The 21960-nt window shown below is 40.9% G+C and overlaps 1 protein-coding gene across 1 annotated transcript; it reads left to right on the top strand.

The window, feature by feature from the left end:
- LOC136420826 (glycine receptor subunit alpha-2-like) lies at positions 1 to 12806 on the top strand. The gene is made up of 9 exons (XM_066407935.1): positions 1 to 130; positions 3744 to 3835; positions 4242 to 4309; positions 4497 to 4596; positions 5932 to 6064; positions 6401 to 6483; positions 8840 to 8971; positions 9515 to 9732; positions 10175 to 12806. Exons 1-9 carry the CDS (start codon positions 93 to 95, stop codon positions 10487 to 10489), a joined length of 1179 nt encoding a protein of 392 aa, XP_066264032.1. The 5' UTR covers positions 1 to 92; the 3' UTR covers positions 10490 to 12806.
- The last annotated feature ends 9154 nt before the right edge of the window (positions 12807 to 21960 follow it).

A 21960-nucleotide genomic window follows, 5' to 3' on the forward strand; every position in this document is an offset into this window, starting at 1 on the left:
AAGGATATATCGAGGTCTTTTAAGGACAACTGATATCAAGCCCGCAGTTTTCCACACCGCACAGTGTCAGTCGAGGAACCAGGGAGAACACCATGTTCTTTGCCTTTAGTCTTCTGTTTCTGTCGTTCGGGTAAGTGCTGTCGACTTGCTTGCTTTTACCTTATTTCTTATGACATGTTGCACATCTCTGCAACCATTGTGTTACATACAAATGTTGCAGAGTATCTTAGCTAGAACAAATTTTCATAATCTTCATCTTCTCTCATAAAAATTCTAAGAATACTTGTTTGCTAGAAAAGTGATATTTTAAGTCTCAGTCACGACAGCTAGATGGTATATTAGTTTTGTTGCAAAGGCTTGGTAAGTAACATTACTCTATACAATCTTCCTTACGATGGTCATTTTCATGTACAACTCGTTCTCAGGACAGAGGCTTTTTGTACGAGCCAGATAAACACGGTTTAGAGCATGGATAAAGAACGTGAGGTCTCATCGAATGTGTTATATATATGTTATGATAATGTAAGCACGCCACCAAGAACCTGTTAAAATTTTGGTAAACATGGGGTTTTGACTTGATATTGATAATCATATGCTCGTTTTTAATTGCCCTTTGATTACGGCTGATGTCGAAATGCGTTGGCCGAGCTACCATCCAGCTTCCCATCTTAATAAAGGTGAATAGCAGCTTCTTTCAATGCTATGTCTTAATATGGGCGGGGCTCTCCCACGGCCACGATCAGCCGACGGGCCTGCTCTCGGTGCGCGGCGGCTAGCGAGACCGCCGACTACGGAGAAGCACGCCCGCGTTTCTCCCGTGGACGGACTCCTGCACGGTACATTGTTCTTCCGATGTAATAGCCATTCCTCACGTATTCTGGCAACTTCAAGCAACTTCCTCTAAGTGTGGGCCGGCGCCGTTGGTCACCCGTACCAGCGAAACGTAGCCGCCGACGCGTACGAGACGCAAGTTTCCCACTTGCTCCGACTTCTAGATTTCGTCAGGTGTCTGACCAAGGCGTAGGTGGCTGAGCCTATCTTGACAGTAGTAGCTTTTGACTAGCTTGTGCTCGGCCGCCCTTGGCCTTGCAGGCTCCGTCACAAGCGACGGCAGGGGGCTAGTGAGTCCGGGAGGGTGCGGCTGGATCCGGCGCCGTGCGGGCAAGACCCCGGCGTGGAGAGAAAAACGCGGTCGTCCGGTGACTTTGCACCGCATCGGACAGATCACCGGGCGCTGGGGAGGGTGTCGGCGGGGAGAGTGACCGCCCGTCCCTGACCGACTCCGATGAGTGCAGGATGCGTCTGATGTGGGGAGGTCCCTGGCCTGTCGGTAGGTGGACGGGTCGTCCGCGCAACGGGGTCTTCCGCGGCGACCGGACGGGGTCTGCCCGGTTGCCATTTGCCGCCGATGCCCATCCCTTGGCCGACATGCGATGTTTTGTTTTTTTCAGAAAAGTGCTCTGTAGGGTATCTGAAAATGTTGTAGGTCACTCAACCTACTTGAGAGAGTGGTCGTTATTTTCACTAGCTCTGGAAACGACAGCAAGCAATCGCACACTCCCTCGTCAGTCGTTTCGCTACCCCACCGACCAGGCTGCCAATCGATTCCCGCTGGGGCATCCAGAGGTCGACAACCGTTTAGGAAGGCGGCGGTTTCTCCGCTGCTGCGGGCGAGGATGGCCGTGCCGAGAGCGTCCGGAACCAGCGCTGGGGCAGGCCTCCGCCGAGGCAGCGCCAAGGTCCTCCTTGTGCGGACCGAACGGCGAACGGTAGTGCGACTTACGTGGCCGAGCCCCAGCAAATATCTTATATAAATATCTCTGTGCACGTTCGTCCTCGCAGTAGGAGTCAGCCATGGTTGAACACTGTAATTTGCGAAGTCTGGAGGTCATGGGCATTAGAGACTTTCTGCATCTGGTGAAAAGCGAACCGGAAATATACATGATGGCTTGAGACATTGGTCATCAAGTGACACATCACGTTTGCTTTGGAGGGCTGTTCTGAATTTAAATATAGAAACAGGAATATACCTCAGTGTAGCCCTTGAACAAAGGTTTGGTCCATTTTGTCCTAAAGAAATTGAAAATAAATTTCCCTTTGTCATGGATGCTCTAAATATAATGCCTTACGTAACAAACTATTCACATTTCTTTGTTCAAATACTTCAGATTTCAATAGACCCGAAACCACGGGCAGATTTGATTATATCTTTAGAAATGACAACTCTCACTGCAAAAATAGGCAAATACATTGAATAATAGACTGATTGGTTAGAAAATATCCAAAAAACCAGGATGAACATAATTTTGTCAAGATATTACAGATTTCCAGATGTTCGTCTAAAATGTATTGTTTAAATAATAGAATTTTCAATATGTGTTTTATGTTTTGTGGTTGATTGTGCGAAAGTCATTGTACGTTTCATTTTGTCAATGAAGCTTCGTGTAGTAATGCCCCTGTCACACAGTCAATGAGCTTCAGCAGCAGTTGTTAAACACAAGAAGCTTAAGGTCTTTAAATGTTACAATCGCCCAGGGGTCGAGCGTATTTTTACTTGCATATGTGCTAGTCAACCTTACTACATCAAACGGGGCTCATTGACCTGAGAACGTCGACCGAAAATGACATTCTGATAGATTTCACAGACTAGTTGACTGCCTGCTATGTGACAGAGGTTCAACCCTATCTAGACCGGGCATTTTTGGGGGTCCCTACGACGGAGTCCCTACGACTTGGGGTTCATTCGGCGCCCCCCCCCTTAAAACTTCCAAACGGTATGGTGTATCATCACTAAATTTGCAGGGAGTAATCTACATGTGAATCTTTATTTTCCCTTTCTTTATTGGTATTTCAAAATAAATTACAAACTCAAACACTAACAGAAAAAAGGACATACATGGGCACAACAAAAGCCAAATAAAAACCGGGACAGTGTGTACATGTGCAGCACATATACACTTACAGATGATCATAGCCTCCCTTATGAGTATCAATTGTACATGTGAATCTTAATCACTCCTGTAATTTTTGTATCGTTATGGGGTAGTATGACGTAATTCTGACTTGTGTAAATGGGCCATCATTTGCATGGTTTCTGCCTGATAATGTCCACTTCAACTTACCTTCCGAACGCTGCAAGAATGAAATCTCCGTCATCTACCATTATGGAGTTATAGTATATTCCATTAATTATGCAAATTAGGTATTCATTGCCATATTTGATATCTGTTGATATTCCTCTATTTCTCAGTTACATATGTGACGTGTTTGAGAGTCCTATAAGGGAATGCAGCGGATGTATAAACTTTCCTCATTAGTTATGCAAATTAGCTACTGATTTGCATAATTGGCATTTGATCTTGTTAATCATCACTCAAGCTATCTACGTTCAAAATATCATGACAATCCGTTAACCTATTCTTGAGTTAGTCCCTTTCAAAGTTTGAAACAAAGTCGGCTCCTGCAGTTCCAAAAAAGCCGCTAAGTGGCCCAAACCTACACAACTTACTCTCCCTCCAAAGAGCTATCTACCACTCATGACCATAGCATGTCTAAAACGCGAGATATCAAACCCGGAGGTTCCGCTGCAGTACCATAGTAAGCCGCTTAGGGGCCCAAAATCTAATCATTTTGAGGTTTTGAGGTTGAGGTTAACATAACATTCTCGGCGACGGTAATTTAGTAGAGGTAGAGGTCTATGACAAAATCTAAGCGTTTGTGTCTTCCTTCATGCTTATTTCCAGCACCCTTGTACCGGTAGAAGGTACCCAGACTTTCGACGATGTGGTCAACATCTTTGGTGACAAGTTGCATGTAATGAGACCTGGATATCGAGGTGTGTGTCGGTCTTTAAAAAAAATTGTCCAATGCTGGTATCATTATTATTTTGTGTGTGTGTGTGTTTGAACTTATTTTTACATTTTGGACTGATTTCATAGTACTCGTCCTGAAAACGTCTGTCGGACCGACTTTTTTTAAAATTGATAATTCCGCGTTGTTTTCCAAAACTAAGAGCATTGTGGGCCCTTGGAAAAGCTTGTAGTAATATGATAATAACAATTGATTCACATTTTTCGAATGGTCAGATTGTAATACATTTTAGGTTTCACATATTTCAAAACCAGATTCACTTTATATCACATTTTGTTGGCATATTGGAGAAAAAATTACATAGTTTTCCCATTTATGCCCCTGGTAGTGAGATGATGTGAAAATGAACATATTTCTTCTTATTCATACAGAGGATCGTCCTGTTATGTTGACGGTGGACATATTTATTAATGACATTGTCATGGACGGCTTCAAACCGGTAAGGCATTAGAACGTTACTGTGGTATATTGGCATGATTCATATTTCAAACTTTTCTTATGGAAAAGCTGAATTTGGTTGAGATAGAGACTGTCATGACAAAGAAAATATCTTTAGATGTTTAAACGAGTGAATTTTTCAAATTCGAATCGCACAGGTAGCTCCAATGTACTTTTCATCATTTCAGGTGATGACTCTCGACATGTTTGTTCGACAAACCTGGCAAGATGAGCGCCTGAGCTTTATGAACAACGATTCTATGTCAACGAAGCCCATCACCTTCTCAGGTAAGATATAGATTTAGATGGAAACAAAATCAATTCAATGCCCAGTCAAACACATGATTTGAAAATTTAGTATGACTGTCAAACAATCACTCAATCAGTCTACCAACTTACCAATGTCTCACAATTAACATAGATGGCAGAAAAACGATTGCTGATGTGTGTTTGACGGTATCTTTACCGTTACAACAACGCAATCGGAGATGGCAGACTTCACCCCCTTCAGGCTCAGCACAATGTCACTCACACATACTCCCAGAGCGAGAGGCAGACAAACAAACCGACACACATAGACAAAAACGCGCAGACACACACACAAACAGAGAGACAAACACTCACAGACAAACACGTGAACATACATTTACGCGCGTGCGCGCACACACACAGACAGACAGACAGAAACGCAATAACATAAACATAAACACACAAACATGTCTCAATCACATACAGGCATACGCAAACACACACACACAGACATATAGACACACACACACTTACACACTAAAACAAAGACGTATACACCAAAAATCCCTTCCTTTTTTGTGAAGTTAATTGTATTAAGCAAATCCAGTTCAAACAAGAGTGAACTATTCTTTCACATTTACATAATCTATGCTTGGTCGTGAACACCTTTAACTAAACTTACACATGTCGCAATATTAACAGTCCTATCATTGACCACTTAAATGGATTATGGCACGTTTGCATTAATCATGCAAATTAGGAATTCAATTGCATAATTGGTACCTGTTAATGTTCCACTTGCCATAAACTACATGTTACATGTATTTCAGTCTTATACTGGAAAACACTACTCATATAGATTTTGATTACATATTATGTAAATCAAGTCCCACTTAGCATGATTTGCAGTTCATTATGTACATCTCTGCTTAACCTACCTGCATACTAAATGTCATGGAAATCCGTCGTTCTTTTTGTTGTTATTCTCCTTAGAACATTTTCACAATAATGCCCCTGCAGTTCTAGAGCAAGATGCTAGGGGGCCCTACACCACTTTTTGATACGTTACAAGCTATCTGGCACCAAAAACTCAAGACCACATCACGTCCAGGTCGAATTATTTAAAAAAAAACGGAAGTTCTGTAGCAGTACCAAGGTCACATACCAGGGGGCCTAAAATCGACCATGACTTTTGGCTTAACATCACCTACGAACAAACCAAATATCATTGTAAATCATCAAGAGTTATGCTGACTATATGACACACAGACAGACAGACAGACACACAGACACAGTCACACATACACACACACAGACACACTGAAAACTATATCTCCATTTTTCATGGACATAACAATTGTTCTTTCTCTTCAGGAGAAGATAAAAACCTAATCTGGACCCCTGATTTAATCTTCGATAACCTGGTGGAGGGCTTCGTTCATGACATTTTTCAAGACAACAACCTGATCCGCATTTCTACAAATGGAACTGTCACCTTAAGTCAACGGTAAAACCAATTGCTTCGAATAAAGGAGACCATATAGTTTTCATAATGGGCATAGATATTGAAAATATATTTCCTGACAAGCTGCATAACACAGCAGACAGTGTTTATACTCAACAGTGTATGTATGTGTGAAACTTTGCCGTGGTTTTATTTTCATGGTTTCCTGTACGACCTCTCCTCCGAAAATTCCTGAAATATTGAATAAATGCATTTTTAATGAATTAATACTCTGCTACAGAAATTCTTAACCATGAAACCCCGTCTTCACTCGTACCCCCTCGACAGTGAATGACTTTGCTGTATATCTGTGTTTAATTCCGTCTGCCCCATTTCCAGAGTGTCTATAGACGTCAGGTGCCCCCTGAATTTGCAGAGATTTCCAGCCGACAGCCAAGTATGCTATTTTGGCATCGAGAGCTGTGAGTACAAACTTTGTGACTTCAACGCAAGTATTACATGTATATTAAAGGTAATAATAGTATGTAATCTAGAATTTCGATGTATAAACACCAACCTCTATCTGTATATGTCCTCGTGGCGCAATCACAATCCCGAAATTCCGTGGATCCTTGGGCCGGAATTCGAATCCTCTTTATGGGTCGTTGGGGCACAGGACTTAGTGGCTTAACACGTGTCATCAAATATAAAAGTAAAAGTACGCCATGTGGAAGAATGCTTGAAAGTTTAACACTGACAAACAAACCCAATAAATAACCCAAAAAATGACTACAAACCCTATCTGCTGTATATGCTGTAGAATAGATAGCTCTTTGGCTTCCAATGGCTAATCCATGGCAAGGATTGGAATGGATTCTAACCCCCGCAACGGAAATGCCAAATGCAGCCGGTATCTTGGTCCGGTAAGGCCCCCTAGCTATTTCCTACACCTAAGAAACAAACGAATCCCAAATGTATACACCTACCTGTTCTGTGGTCAGGCTCTAGCAACCACAAAAGGCCACCCATATTTGAGAGTTACATTTAACAAATGTCCTAAAGCGGGGTGTCCATGTCAACAAAATAACAAGTAAGGCAAAATAGACACTGGGAGTGATCAAACGTAATTTGCGAGTTTGTCCAACAAAGGTAAAATCATTTAACTTGCATACACGTCACTGGTGAGACCAAACCTGGAATACACTGAAACATTATGGGATCCATATGCAAATAAATACAAAAATTAGAATACACTGGAAAGGACACAGAACTGAATATCGTGAAAACAAACTACGACAGGGGTGATGGTGACACCCAAATGTACATGTAGTCTTATCTGCAGCGGACGCCACTCGAAGAAAAATGTCCAGACTTAACCCTATCTAGACTGGGCTTTTTGGGGATATCTGGGACTGGGGGGAGGGGTGGGGGGCGCCCCCATCTTTACTTCCGAACGGTATAATGTATCAGCGCCAAATTTGCAGTGATTGATGTTCACGTAGATTTTTATAATTCCTGTAATTTTTATGACGTAATTGAATTAGTATGTCTATTAAAATCAAATCATGGAAGTTATATTATTTATTTATTTCGATTTACCACATTTGTGGAAGGACTGACATAACAGGTGAACTATCACCTTTTCAAGATGTCATCCCAGACCGGACTGCAAGATTTGAACCATCGCACACCGGGGCATGCCCCTACTCTTTTTCGAAAGGTGTGGTGGGTTCTTTAACGTGCGCGGGGTGTGGCTCTCCCCAAACACGGGACCTCCATTTAACGTCCTATCCGAGGGACGTTCCTAACCCTAGATGAGCTAGGTACTCATTTACACCTGAGTGAAGTGAGGAAAGTCGTGTTAAGTGCCTTTCCCAAGGGCACAACGTCGGGGCGCAAGTCCGGACATGTCTCTGGGCACACCGGGATACGAACCGGAGACCCATTGTTTGACAGCCGAGTGATCTACCACTGCGCCACACGGACGCCACTATATTAAATTACATATGATGTTAGACATGTATAAAATTAGTGTAGTTCAGCAAGAAAACATAAGAAACATCATCGTTTAAACCGAAATTAGTGATTTTTGCATAAAATGCCAGTCAGAAACTCGTTGGCATGGCAACACAGAAAATAATGAACTTAATACTATTATCCTAATATAGTTGCCAACTGAATTTCAGGAAAAGTCACCAAGTTTGGTAGTCATAGCATTTCAGTTTGGCTGTTATACGAAGTCAAAGTTGGCGCGGCCACTTTAAGCCCCCGCCCGTCTAGATAGGCTTAATGCATGATGTACAAAATGACCGAAAAACTGGTCGACGTACCGACTAGTGAGTATCTAGAACCGGCTCAAAAATGAATAAATAGTCATACCTTGAAGTATACCAGAGTCGTTAAACCGGAATTGATGTGCTCAAAAATTCTTTTCAATTGGTTTATTGCACACAAAAAAAGAAGCATATAGCAGACTGACGGCTGAATTGCATGCTCAATAATATGCTGTCAGGGCAGTGGAACACTTAAAATATGAAAACGTTGACTGCAATTATCAAAACCGCTGCGAATCTAAAATCACTCTGCAGTAGGCAACAAATCTAAAATCACTCTAGGCTTATACGTAGTACTATAAGGATATAATAATTATGAAAACGTAATCATATAGTATTTAAAAACAGTCGTAGAATGGAACCACCATCCTCAAACGCCAAACCACTGCAGATTTAAAAAAGAATATGGATTGCTTCTTTTTCATGCTATGAAAAGTATTCAATTGAACATTACTAATGTAACGATATGCAACCTGCTAATATCTTACATGTCGTCTTTTAACAGATTCGTATTGGATAAATGACGTGGAGCTGCTGTGGGGTGACAATCCTGTCAAGATAAGCGATGACGCCGAAACTTGGGACTTCGACATCCTCACATTGAAAACCTCAAAATCAGCAAAGTTCTACTCCTCAGGTCAGTGACCTTCACCATGGAGCATGCGCAGTTGTCGTATGGGAGCGCATCTAAAAGCCAGAAGACACCAGATAATTGCATGACGTCCAATTGAATAAATCTGATATGTAAAAGTCTAAAATTCTGAAAACCCAAGCCATTCCCTATTCATTACACTATAGATAAATGACATAACTTCATAAGCCACAATGGCATTTATCTGATATTTTCACAAAATGATGGCACAAAACACGGCACATTGATATCAATAGAAAAGAAATGTTGTAAAAATAGGCTTACAGGGGTCTGTGCAAAGGCATCAAATCACCATATCTTTTAAAATGTAGTTGAATTGAAGTTGTCTGTTTGTGGCAGTGCCTGTTTGGCCTCCTAGGGTAAGAGGACTAAACCTAAGATTCATAAAATCAATGGAAAAATGAGCCATGCATGCAATTCAGAGGTTTCTAGGGTTTGTAATTGAAATCAATTGAATTCAAAAGAGTTTGGTATTTTATCTTAGAATTATTTCTAGGCCTCTGACAAAAGATCTTGTTTTATTGGCAGGCATTTTCAGCTGGATGAAGGTCGAGGTGAGATTCCAACGTCACATGAGTATTCACGTGACCAGGTTTCAAATACCCAGCATCCTCTTGGTCATCTTGTCCTGGACCTCGTTCTGGCTTCCCGGGCGTGTTGCGCATGCGCGCATGTTAATCTGCATCCTTCTTCTTCTCGGTCAAATGGCGCTGTCCTCACTCCCAAGAACTTTGCTACTACCAAACGTAAGTTACTTAATGTTGTTCAAAATTAAGACCCCTGGTTGTTGTGCTTTTGGCATTTTAAAAAATCGATAGTAAGCCATCTCATCGTTCCAATACGCATGTCCAGTTGTGGTGCATTGTGGTCTAAGGTTAACGTTTAATGTGCCTCGTTTGTAGACAATAATTCTCTTCCAGGTTTAATTTTTGTTCCCTTCTGGGGTGCTTTTTTTTACCTTACAAACAGTCCTCTGTGGGCTGGAACTGCGAGAAAGCTTACTTGGTGTGTCCTATCTGATCTAAAATTGTATAAGAAAATATGTCTGAGGACAATAAGCATTGCAGGTGCTTTCAGTTAACATTATAAACTTTGGTGCACGTTAATGAATTTTTCTAGTTACTAGGCATTAAGATTACAAAATACAGCTAGATAAAAGTCTGCTAAAACTTTCTGAATTGTACCCAGGTCCCTTACCTGACGTTTATGGACATATTGATGGCCATCAATGGTGCCTTTATCTTCCTCGCCGTTCTCGAGACCGCTGCTGCCGCGTTCTTGCACCGCAACCAGGACGAAAGATCTTCGGACGACGGCGTGGCCAGGCCCGAGGGCGGTGCGGAGACCATCCCGATGACTGACTTCGGGAAGCCCGGGCAGTCCACCTCAGGACGGAGACTCCGCGGCGTGTTAGCTAAGCTTGACTTCATCTCCCGTATTGCCTTCCCGGCTTTGTACCTGCTTGCTACCATAATCATCTATTCATTAGTCTTCCGCCACTAAGTGGCCAATGGCGTTAGTTAGCGACTCAGACGCGGAGTTGCGACTCAGAGCTTTATTCACACACAGTCATGGCGGACTCAAGATGGAGGCGAGTGGAGGACACGTGATCCTAACTATATGATGTAGTAGTAGTAGTAGTAGTAGACTGGTTTATTTGTCAACATTTGACAGACAGGCCTCATGGCAGCCGTTACAAGGCTGAATTGCGAGGCTAGATACAACATAATTCATTATAAGTCACACAGCTTTCAGGCATCGATTAAAAGTTTCAAAGCAATCAATATAAGTTAAAACATTTGCTAAGACTATTTAAAATATTTCACGTTCACACTCTGAGGGATTGCCTGTATGATGTCATCTAACTATGATGTCATCATTAACATAACATAACCAACTCTATGCCGTTCTATTAGTAAGTATATTCACTACGTTATTAAGCCCCTCACAACTCCGACTTCGGATGGGCAGAAATATGTATTTTGGGTGATGTGTCAAAAGGCCCTGAGAAATAAACAAAATACGTCTGGACGTCGACTAACTACAAATCAAGACAACGATCGAGATAGACCTGTTTACAAGTCAGGGGACTTAACCTTTGACCTGGCACATGCGTAGTCGTGAACTACCTTATAGGTGTGACTACTATGCTGGCATTAATGTGGTTCCTTCTTACAATCGCTCTTAGACGTAAGACAAAACTGTTTGGGTTATGTACCATTTGATTTGATTTGATTTATTTGCACATATTAAAATCAGTTTGTAGTACATAATTGAAAAGAATAGAACAAAAAATACACGAACCGGGGGAAGAAAAAAAAACCATGATGGCTTATAGAAGGTCTTCCTCCATCTAGAGTAACAAAAAATAACATAAATCTAACAATTCATAACATAATTATAGTAGTAAGTGATAACAATAACAATATGACAACAAATCAGACAACAATAATTGTAACAAAATGCTGACAAAATAATAATTGGTTGCATACAGAAAGTATATATCAAATCATAGCATAACTTGATACTGAAATAATAGACATCAACACAGAGTCCATCACAGTTAACAAAAACATAAGCAAAAAATAACATAAATCTAACAATTTATAACAAAATTATAGTAATAAGTGATAACAATATCACAACAAATCAGACGATGATAATAGTAACAAAATGATGACAAAAATGATAATTGATTGTATATAAAAATCAGAGCATATCAATACTGAAATAATACATATTAACACAAAGTCCATTGCAGTTAACAAAACATACCAAATAAGTGTAAGGTGAAAAAAATGAAATTCAACTTAGAGGGCTGGGGAATGAAAGTAGGTGATTTTTGAGATTTAGTTTGAAGCAATTCAAGGATATAAGACTTTTAAGGTGTAGAGGGAGGTTGTTCCAATTGATCACACACTTGTATTATAGACTATTGTGGGCTAGGCTTGTTCGAACTAGGGGGATATGCAGTTGGTCTCTCTGTCGAGTTTGGTTATAAGCGTGATATTTAAAATTCAGAACTTGGAAGCTGTCAAACGTATTTGGTAGAGAATTACTGAGAAATTGGAGTGTAAAAAAATGAGTTGAAGTCTGTTTATATCGATAATGTTTAAAATCTTTAGCTTCATAAATAGAGGAAGAGAATGGGCATAAAAGCTGGAACCGGCGGCCATACGTACAAATCGTTTTTGATGTAGTATTAGAGTCTACAGTGTTGTTTTGTAGGTTCATCCCCAGACAATATTTCCATAGATCAGATTTGGGTATATTAGGCTATAATATGGTAATAATGGTTTGTTGATAAAGAAGATGTTTGATTTTCCCTGTAATTCCAACAGTTTTAGATATTTTTCTTTACTTAATATGTTAATATGTTTAACCATCTACATCAGTTTTACATTTCCTTCTTCAATATCTGTTAATAGTTTACTGCCGTTTTGCCAATTTGTATCTAGTAACAGTATTGTATGCAAACCGGAAGGGTTGCAGACACAATCACCTGTATCCGCTATCAGAAGTCGATATCAATTATCATGAATACAAGCTATAGGTTGGTTACCACATTCTTTTTTATATCCGCCATTCAATAAGAGAATTGATATCCTAAGGGCATTTTGAATGAAAAGGCGTTCTTGGCTGTAATGTTCATTCATTTATGTCAAATAGGGCAGTTTGCAAACAGTCGAACACAAAACAAAGTATGTTTTTCTGGCAAATTTACAAAATACAGAGTCAAAACAGAGAATCGTGATACTTAAGTCGGACAAATTAGAACACAGCGTGTATCAGTTATAATACAAATATATACATAAATACATATGTGTGTGTGCGTGTGTGTTTTTATAAATAGATATACTTGAACACCATCAATATTGATTTGATATTTCTACGAAACACTACTTATGTTATGAATATAAACTTTATCATGCGTAACATAACAGTACTCGCAGGCTATATCAAATAAGGTCCTTATCAGCATAATTTGATTCAACGATGTTCACATTCACATAACTTCCAAATGCCACAACTATGAAATTGCCATCATTTACCTGTATGGCATTCTAGTAGTTACTCATTAATTATGCAAATTAGGCTATCAACATCCCTCTCTTCTTCAGTTACAAATGTCACATATTTGAATTGTCATATCATGGAACAGAGCAGATTTGTAAAATTGCCTCATTAATTATGAAATTTAGAATCTGATTTGCATAATTATCGTCCAATCATACAACGTACCTACATACCAAAAATCATGACCATCCATCCTGGCCATCTTGAGTTATAGTATTTTCTCATTAATTATGCAAATGAGGTCCTCATTTGCATAGTTCATATTTATTAATATTTCTCTCTTCCTCAGATACATATGTCATATGTTTGAGAGTCCTATAATGGAATTTGGAGGTTGTATAAACTTTCCTCATTAATCATGCAAACTAGATTCTGATTTGCATAATAAGTATACAATCATGTCCATCATCACTCAAGCTATCTACTGACCAAAATTCATGACTATCCATTAAGCCCTTCTTGAGTTATTCCCTTTCAAAGTCTGAAGCAAAACCTACTCCCGCAGCCGCTAGGGGGCCAAAACTTATACCACTTACTCTCTGTCCAAAGAGCTATCTGCCACTTAAAAATCAGGACCATAGTACGTGTATGTCTAGAACTTAAAATATCAAAACAGGATGTTCCACTGCAGTACCATAACAAGCCGCTAGGGGACCCAAAATCTCATCATTTCCAAGTCTCATCAAGACCTACCCACCAACCAAATATCAAGACAATCCACTCAAGCCTTCTCGAGTTATGCTGGTCGTTACAAACAAACAAACAAATAAATAAACGCTACCCTATGCATAACCTTCTCGGCGAAGGTAATTAGGAGTATACCAGTAAGGCATTTTATAAAGTTAACTCTGCGCGTGTGTATATAACCATTCGACCGATGGAGGATCAACATTGCCGGCAACATCACCCGCAAATCCAGCCATATTGTTGAGAGAACAACTGCCACACTTGTTCGGCTACGGTACTTTCACACACACATGCGTGCTGACACTGACAAATCTGCTCCTCTGCGTATGCTCTGATCTACCACACCTGAAACGTACATTTGGACCAAGACCAAGATCGTCTGCCAAAACGACCTCCAACGTTCAAGTTCAAGAGAAACGATGTGACAGACAACTGATGACGTCTTTCACGTGTAGATGTCAACTGTTAAAGAATTCTGCAGAGAAGTTATATCTCCACTGCGTTGAGATGGAAAAAGCAGACTCAAAATATAATCACATTATAATATAGAAATTTTACAGATGGACACTTAGCAGCAGAGCTAGATATGTAAGGCATGGCAAAGGTTCTGGAGCTATCTTTCTTAAAGGGCGTGAGAATGTGATTTTTCAATCTATAGGCAAGATATATGTTTTATAACTTGAAGATACATGTATCTGCATGAAGATTGAAAAAAGATGAAGTTTTATTCATATATGTGATCTAAATAGTAATCAATCTGACAAAGTTTTGTTAATGAGGCGATAAACCAAGTAGTAGATGTAATAAGCATATGCTATTTTCTGTTCGTAGCCTGGTGACAAAGCTTCTGAAAATATATATTGTAACTGGTATGTTTGGTGTGTCACGTGGCCTATGTGACCTTTGACTTTCGGGTTTCATGACTATTCAGAGCTGAAGAAAGATGGCGGATGTCTGAAAGTCTTCTAACCAAGAAACTTTAATCGTGTGTAATAGTATTAGTTCTCTATGTTCCACTGATTGTACTCGTTTAATTTAGAGGCTGTCTACAGGCGACCGAACACAATCTGATTTGATATACAATCAGAAAACGGCACATAGTAAATAAAATAAAAAATAAAATCTTGAACGACCAACTCGTAAGACTGCTTCGGAGGCAAGCTTCTATGTAAATGTACGAAATATAAACGTGTGACAAATAGTACGTAATAGAAATATCAGCAAAAGTTGTGAGACCAAAAGACCGTGAAAGAAACAACATTGCTTAATGTACACTCTTGTTATGTCATTTTACCTCTTACATTTGATAAGAAAAAATTTAACACCATTTCCCTTGTTAGAATATCCAAAACATATGCCATCACACTAAGCAGTCTCAGCTACCAGTCTCAAAACCTCATTAGGTTTAGATATTGCGAAAATGTGAATCCACCCTAAGTCCCTTTCAGCACACATGAGATACGTGCAGACATTTCCAGATACTGATTCGTTCATTCATGGAATTTAAATATCCTCTCAACAATGTAGTCTGGTTAAGAAAAAAAAAGTCAGTTACCTCCCAGGTAATGAGGTCATCGCAAAGCCATGCATATTTCTCTCTCATTGGCTGGAGTTTTTAATGTATTTACCCTGGCGAAAAACGATTGGTCCACGGTTCCACCACTAGACGTCTCTATAAAGCTGACACGTGACCCGGCTAAGCCATTCACGTCGGCGGAAGGATCACTGGGCGAAATGGTCACGGATCCCGGCAGATACCACGGCATCCGTCAAATCTTTACGTCACGGATACGAAAGATTCCGAGCAAATGCGAACAAACCCCAGATCCGTGAAGGATACGACAAAATACCCTACGGATGTGACACCGTATCTGCTCGGATAACGGATACACTAAAGATACGATGTCGTATATGCTTGGATCCCTGACTGACGACGGATACGGATAGGTAATTTGTACGAATCCTTAAATAAAAACATATACAATATTTGAGAGAAATGAAAACTTTCTGTATTGATAAAGACCATTAACAGGTTCGCTGGCCCACCCTATCATACTAGTGCGTTGTGGCAATCTACGGATCCTAGCAAATCTCTTCTCCGTATTTTCTACGGATCCGCTGGCCCGATCAACGACTGGGGATCCTAGCAAATACACCATTCACATTTTCGACGGATCTGCTGGCCCTATAAATGGCTGGAGGTCCTAGAAATTTCCCTTCCGTATCTTCTACGGATCTGCTGGCTCGATCAACGAATAGAGATCCTAGCAAATCCTCTTTCCGTATCTTTAACGGACCCGCTAGCCCGATCAACGACTGGGGATGCTAGCAAATTCCCTTCCGTATCTTCTACGGATCCGCTGGCCCAATCAACGACACGGGATCCTAGCAAATCCCCTTTCCGTATCTTTTACGGATCCGCTGGCCCAATAAACGACTGGGGATCCTAGCATATTTCCTTCCCGCTTCTTTAACGGATCCGCTGGCCCGATCAACGACTGGGGATCCTAGCAAATGCCCTCCCGTATCTTCTACGGATCCGCTGGCCCGATAAACGACTGTGGATCTTAGCAAATCCCCTTTCCGTATCTTTTACGGATCCGCTGGCCCGATCAACGACTGGGGATCCTAGTAAATCCCCTTTCCGTATCTTTTACGGATCCGCTGGCCAAATTAACGACTGGGGATCCTAGCAAATCCCCCGTCTGCATCTTTAACGGATCCGCTAGCCCGATCAACGACTAGGGATCTTAGCAAATTCCCTTCAGTATCTTATACGGATCCGCTGGCCCGATCAACGACTGGAGATCCTAGCAAATCCCTTTTCCGTATCTTTAACGGATCCGCTAGCCCGATCAACGACTAGGGATCCTAGCAAATTCCCTTCAGTATCTTATACGGATCCGCTGGCCCGATCAACGACTGGAGATCCTAGCAAATCCCTTTTCCGTATCTTTAACGGATCCGCTAGCCCGATCAACGACTAGGGATCCTAGCAAATTCCCTTCCGTATCTTCTACGGATCTGCTGGCCCGATCAACGACTGGGGATCCTAGCAAATTCATTTCCGTATCTTCTACGGATCCGCTGGCCCAATCAACGACTGAGGATCCTAGCAAATCTCTTTTCCGTATCCTTTACGGATCCGCTTGCCCAGTCAACGACTAGGGATCCTAGCAAATCCCCTTTCCGTATCTTTATCGGATCCGCTGGCCCGATCAACGACTTGGGATCCTAGTAAACCCTTTTCCGTATCTTTTGCGGATCCGCTGGCCAAATTAACGACTGGGGATCCTAGCAAATCCCCCGTCTGCATCTTTAACAGATCCGCTAGCCCGATCAACGACTAGGGATCTTAGCAAATTCCCTTCTGTATTTCATACGGATCCGCTGGCCCGATAAACGACTGGAGATCCTAGCAAATCCCCTGTTCGTATCTTATACGGATCCGCTGGCCCGATCAACGACAAGGGATCCTAGCAAATCCCCTTCCCGTATTTTCTACGGAATTGCTGGCTAGATCAACGACTGGGGATCCTAGCAAAACCCTTTTCCGTATATTCTACGGATCCGCCTGTCCAGTTAACGACTGGGGATCCTAGCAAATCACATTTCCGTCCCTCTTCGGATCCGCTGGCCCAACTAACGACTGGGGATCCTAGCAAATCCCCCGTCCGTATCTGTTACGGATCTGGTGGCCCGATCAACGACTGGGGAACCTAGCAAATCCCTTTTCCGTATCTTCTTCGGATCTGCTGGCTCAATCAACGACTGGGGATCGTAGCAAATCCCCGTCCGTATCTTCTACAGATCTGCTGGCCTGATCAACGACTAGGGATCCTAGCAAATCCCATTTCCGTATCTTCTTCGGATCTGCTGGCTCAATCAACGACTGGGGATTGTAGCAAATCCCCCGTCCGTATCTTCTACAGATCCGCTGGCCTGATCCACCACTAGGGATCCTAGAAAATCCCATTTCCGTATCTTCTTCGGATCTGCTGGATCGATCAGCGACTGGGGATCCTATCAAACCCGTTTCCGTATCTCCTACTTACGGACAGAAATGATTTGATATATATATTTATTTGGCTGTAGAAAAAGTACAGACAGGGCTACTCAACTAGCCGAAGACATCATGAGTTTTTTAAAACAACACTGACGCAAGCAATATCAAAATCACAGTGCTCTCAATATTTCTTTTTGAACGTCTTTAACAAAGTTAACGCTCTACAAGTCACCCACAATCCCATGATACACTAGACTACTGTATATCTTGCGAAAAAGAAAAGGATTTTTCGTGAACCTACAGGGTCCTGAACCTTAGAAAACAACACGGAACTAGCAATTTTCTAATCCCCGTTCAGCGGTTGTCTATATATTGGGTCGTGTTTCAAAACCCTTCAATTGCGCTCTCAATATTTTTTTGAACGTCTTTAACAAACGCGTTCTACAAGCCATCCACCACTCCTTGATACACTAGACTACTGTATATCTTGCAAAAAAGAAAAAGGCTTCTTTGTGAACCTACAGGGTCCTGAACTTTAGAAAACAGCACGGAACTAGCAATTTTGTAATCACCGTTCGGTGGTTGTCTATATATTCGGTCGTGTTTCAAAACCCTTCAACTGCGCTCTCAATATTTCTTTTTGGACGTCTTTAACAAACGCGTTCTACAAGTCACCCACCACTCCATGATACACTAGACTACTGTATATCTTGTGATATAAGAAAAGGTTTTTTTGTGAACCTATGAGTCCTGAACGTTAGAAAACAACACGGAACTAGCAATTTTCTAATCACCATTCGGCGGTTGTTTATATACTGGGTCGTGTTTCAAAACCCTTTAACTGCACTCTCAATATTTCTTTTTTAACGTCTTTAACAAACGCGTTCTACAAGTCATCCACTACTCCATGATACACTTGACTACTGTATATCTTGTTATATAAGAAAAGGCTTTTTCGTGAACCTACAGGGTCCTGAACCTTAGAAAACAACACGGAACTAGCAATTTTACCGTTCAGCGGTTGTCAATATATTGGGTCGTGTTTCAAAACCCTTCAACTGCGCTCTCAATATTTTTTTTGAATGTCTTTAACAAACGCGTTCTACAAGTCATCCACTACTCCATGATACACTAGACTACTGTATATCTTGTGATATAAGAAAAGGTTTTTTTGTGAACCTACAGGGTCCTGAACCTTAGAAAACAACACGGAACTAGCAATTTTCTTGTCACCGGTACCGTTTAGCGGTTGTCTATATATTGGGTCGTGTTTCAAAACCCTTCAACTGCGCTCTCAATATTTCTTTTTTAACGTCTTTAACAAACGCGTTCTACAAGTCATCCACCACTCCATGATACACTAGACTACTGTATATATTGTAATATAAGAAAAGGTTTTTTTGTGAACCTATAGGGTCCTGAACCTTAGAAAACAACACGGAACTAGCAATTTTACCGTTCAGCGGTTGTCTATATATTGGGTAGTGTTTCAAAACCTTTCAACTGCGCTCTCAATATTTCTTTTTTAACGTCTTTAACAAACGCGTTCTACAAGTCACCCACCACTCCATGATACACTAGACTACTGTATATCTTGTGATATAAGAAAAGGTTTTTTTGTGAACCTATGAGTCCTGAACGTTAGAAAACAACACGGAACTAGCAATTTTTTAATCACCGTTCGGCGGTTGTTTATATACTGGGTCGTGTTTCAAAACCCTTTAACTGCACTCTCAATATTTCTTTTTGGACGTCTTTAACAAACGCGTTCTACAAGTCATCCACTACTCCATGATACACTAGACTACTGTATATCTTGTTATATAAGAAAAGGCTTTTTCGTGAACCTACAGGGTCCTGAACCTTAGAAAACAACACGGAACTAGCAATTTTCTTGTCACCGGTACCGTTCAGCGGTTGTCTATATATTGGGTCGTGTTTCAAAACCCTTTAACTGCACTCTCAATATTTCTTTTTGGACGTCTTTAACAAACGCGTTCTACAAGTCATCCACTACTCCATGATACACTAGACTACTGTATATCTTGTTATATAAGAAAAGGCTTTTTCGTGAACCTACAGGGTCCTGAACCTTAGAAAACAACATGGAACTAGCAATTTTCTTGTCACCGGTACCGTTCAGCGGTTGTCTATATATTGGGTCGTGTTTCAAAACCCTTTAACTGCACTCTCAATATTTCTTTTTGGACGTCTTTAACAAACGCGTTCTACAAGTCATCCACCACTCCATGATACACAAGACTACTGTATATATTGTGATATAAGAAAAGGTTTTTTTGTGAACCTATAGGGTCCTGAACCTTAGAAAACAACACGGAACTAGCAATTTTACCGTTCAGCGGTTGTCTATATATTGGGTAGTGTGTCAAAACCTTTCAACTGCGCTCTCAATATTTCTTTTTTAACGTCTTTAACAAAGTTAACGCTCTACAAGTCATCCACCACTCCATGATACACTAGACTACTGTATATATTGCGATATAAGAAAAGGGTTTTTTTGTGAACCTATGAGTCCTGAACCTTAGAAAACAACACGGAACTAGCAATTTTACCGTTCAGCGGTTGTCTATATATTGGTTCGTATTTCAAAACCCTTCAACTGCGCTCTCAATATTTCTTTTTTAACGTCTTTAACAAACGCGCTCTAGAAGTCAGCCACCACTCCATGATGCACTAGACTACTGTATATGTTGTGATATAAGAAACGGCTTTTTGTGAACCAACAGGGTCCTGAACCTTAGAAAACAACACGGAACTAGCGATTTTCTAATCACCGTTCGGCGGTTGTTTATATATCGGGTCGTGTTTCAAAACCCTTTAACTGCGGTCTCAATATTTCTTTTTGAACGTCTTTCACAAACGCGCTCTATAAGTCACCCGCCACTCAATGATACACTAGACTACTGCATATGTTGTGATATAAGAAACGGCTTTTTGTGAACCAACAGGGTCCTGAACCTTAGAAAACAACACGGAACTAGCAATTTTGTAATCACTGTTCGGTGGTTGTCTATATATTCGGTCGTGTTTCAAAACCCTTCAACTGCGCTCTCAATATTTCTTTTTGGACGTCTTTAACAAACGCGTTCTACAAGTCACCCACCACTCCATGATACACTAGACTACTGTATATCTTGTGATATAAGAAAAGGTTTTTTTGTGAACCTATGAGTCCTGAACGTTAGAAAACAACACGGAACTAGCAATTTTCTAATCACCGTTCGGCGGTTGTCTATATATTGGATCGTGTTTCAAAACGCTTCAACTGCGCTCTCAATATTTCTGTTTGGGCGTCTTGGTCTACACGTTACCGATTACTTAATGATGTACTAGAATCCTGTATATGCTGTGATATTACAATACGTTTTTTTGGACTTCTACGGTGGCCTGAACCTTAGAAAACAACACGAAACTATATACGACACCGCTTAACGGGTATTTCAGTGCGTGAAAACTTCTTCAACTGCGCTCTCCACATTTCTGTTTCCACGTTTCCTTTTGAAACGCGCTCTACCAGTACTCCGTTTCTAGACATACTAGAATCCCGTACCCCGCGCAGGACAGACAAAGCGTTTTAGCTTATATATGTTCCGGAAGGTTACATGAAATGTTCCCTTTTTCTGTATCACAACAAGTAAAATGTTAAATACTACGTACATGGTTCCACAGTCGTTGATCGGGTAGGCGGATCCGTAGAAGATACGGAAAGTCTTCAAGGAGGATTTGCCAGGATCCCTAGTCGTTGATCGGGTCAGCGGATACGTAGAAGATACAGAAAGGGGTATGGTAGGATCCCCAGTAGGATCAGCGGATCCGTAAAAGATGTGGAAAGAAGATTTGCTAGGATCCTTAGTACCTGATTGAGCAGGCGGATTCAATACAAAAAAACCTAAGCCAATGTTATGTTATCGGTAGCTTTTATCAATTAGGTGCAGCCTGCTATGCATTTAGAAAACATTGCGACATGTTTTATGATAATCTTTCTATGAGTGCCTTCAAGTTAAAACAATGTCTATATAACCTCCTTGGTTAAAACAAGGAGGTCTACATATAAACTCATTGGTTAAACAAGGAGGTTTTATATAAACCTTCTTGGTTAAGGAGGGAGTGCTTCCCTTTTACTTTATAGGTTGTAGAGAGTTGCCGGAAATACTGCGTTTTTTCTGTTCCATAGACCGTGGTA

Source organism: Branchiostoma lanceolatum, chromosome 15 (assembly GCF_035083965.1).
Source record: "Branchiostoma lanceolatum isolate klBraLanc5 chromosome 15, klBraLanc5.hap2, whole genome shotgun sequence".
Classification (NCBI taxonomy): domain Eukaryota; kingdom Metazoa; phylum Chordata; class Leptocardii; order Amphioxiformes; family Branchiostomatidae; genus Branchiostoma; species Branchiostoma lanceolatum.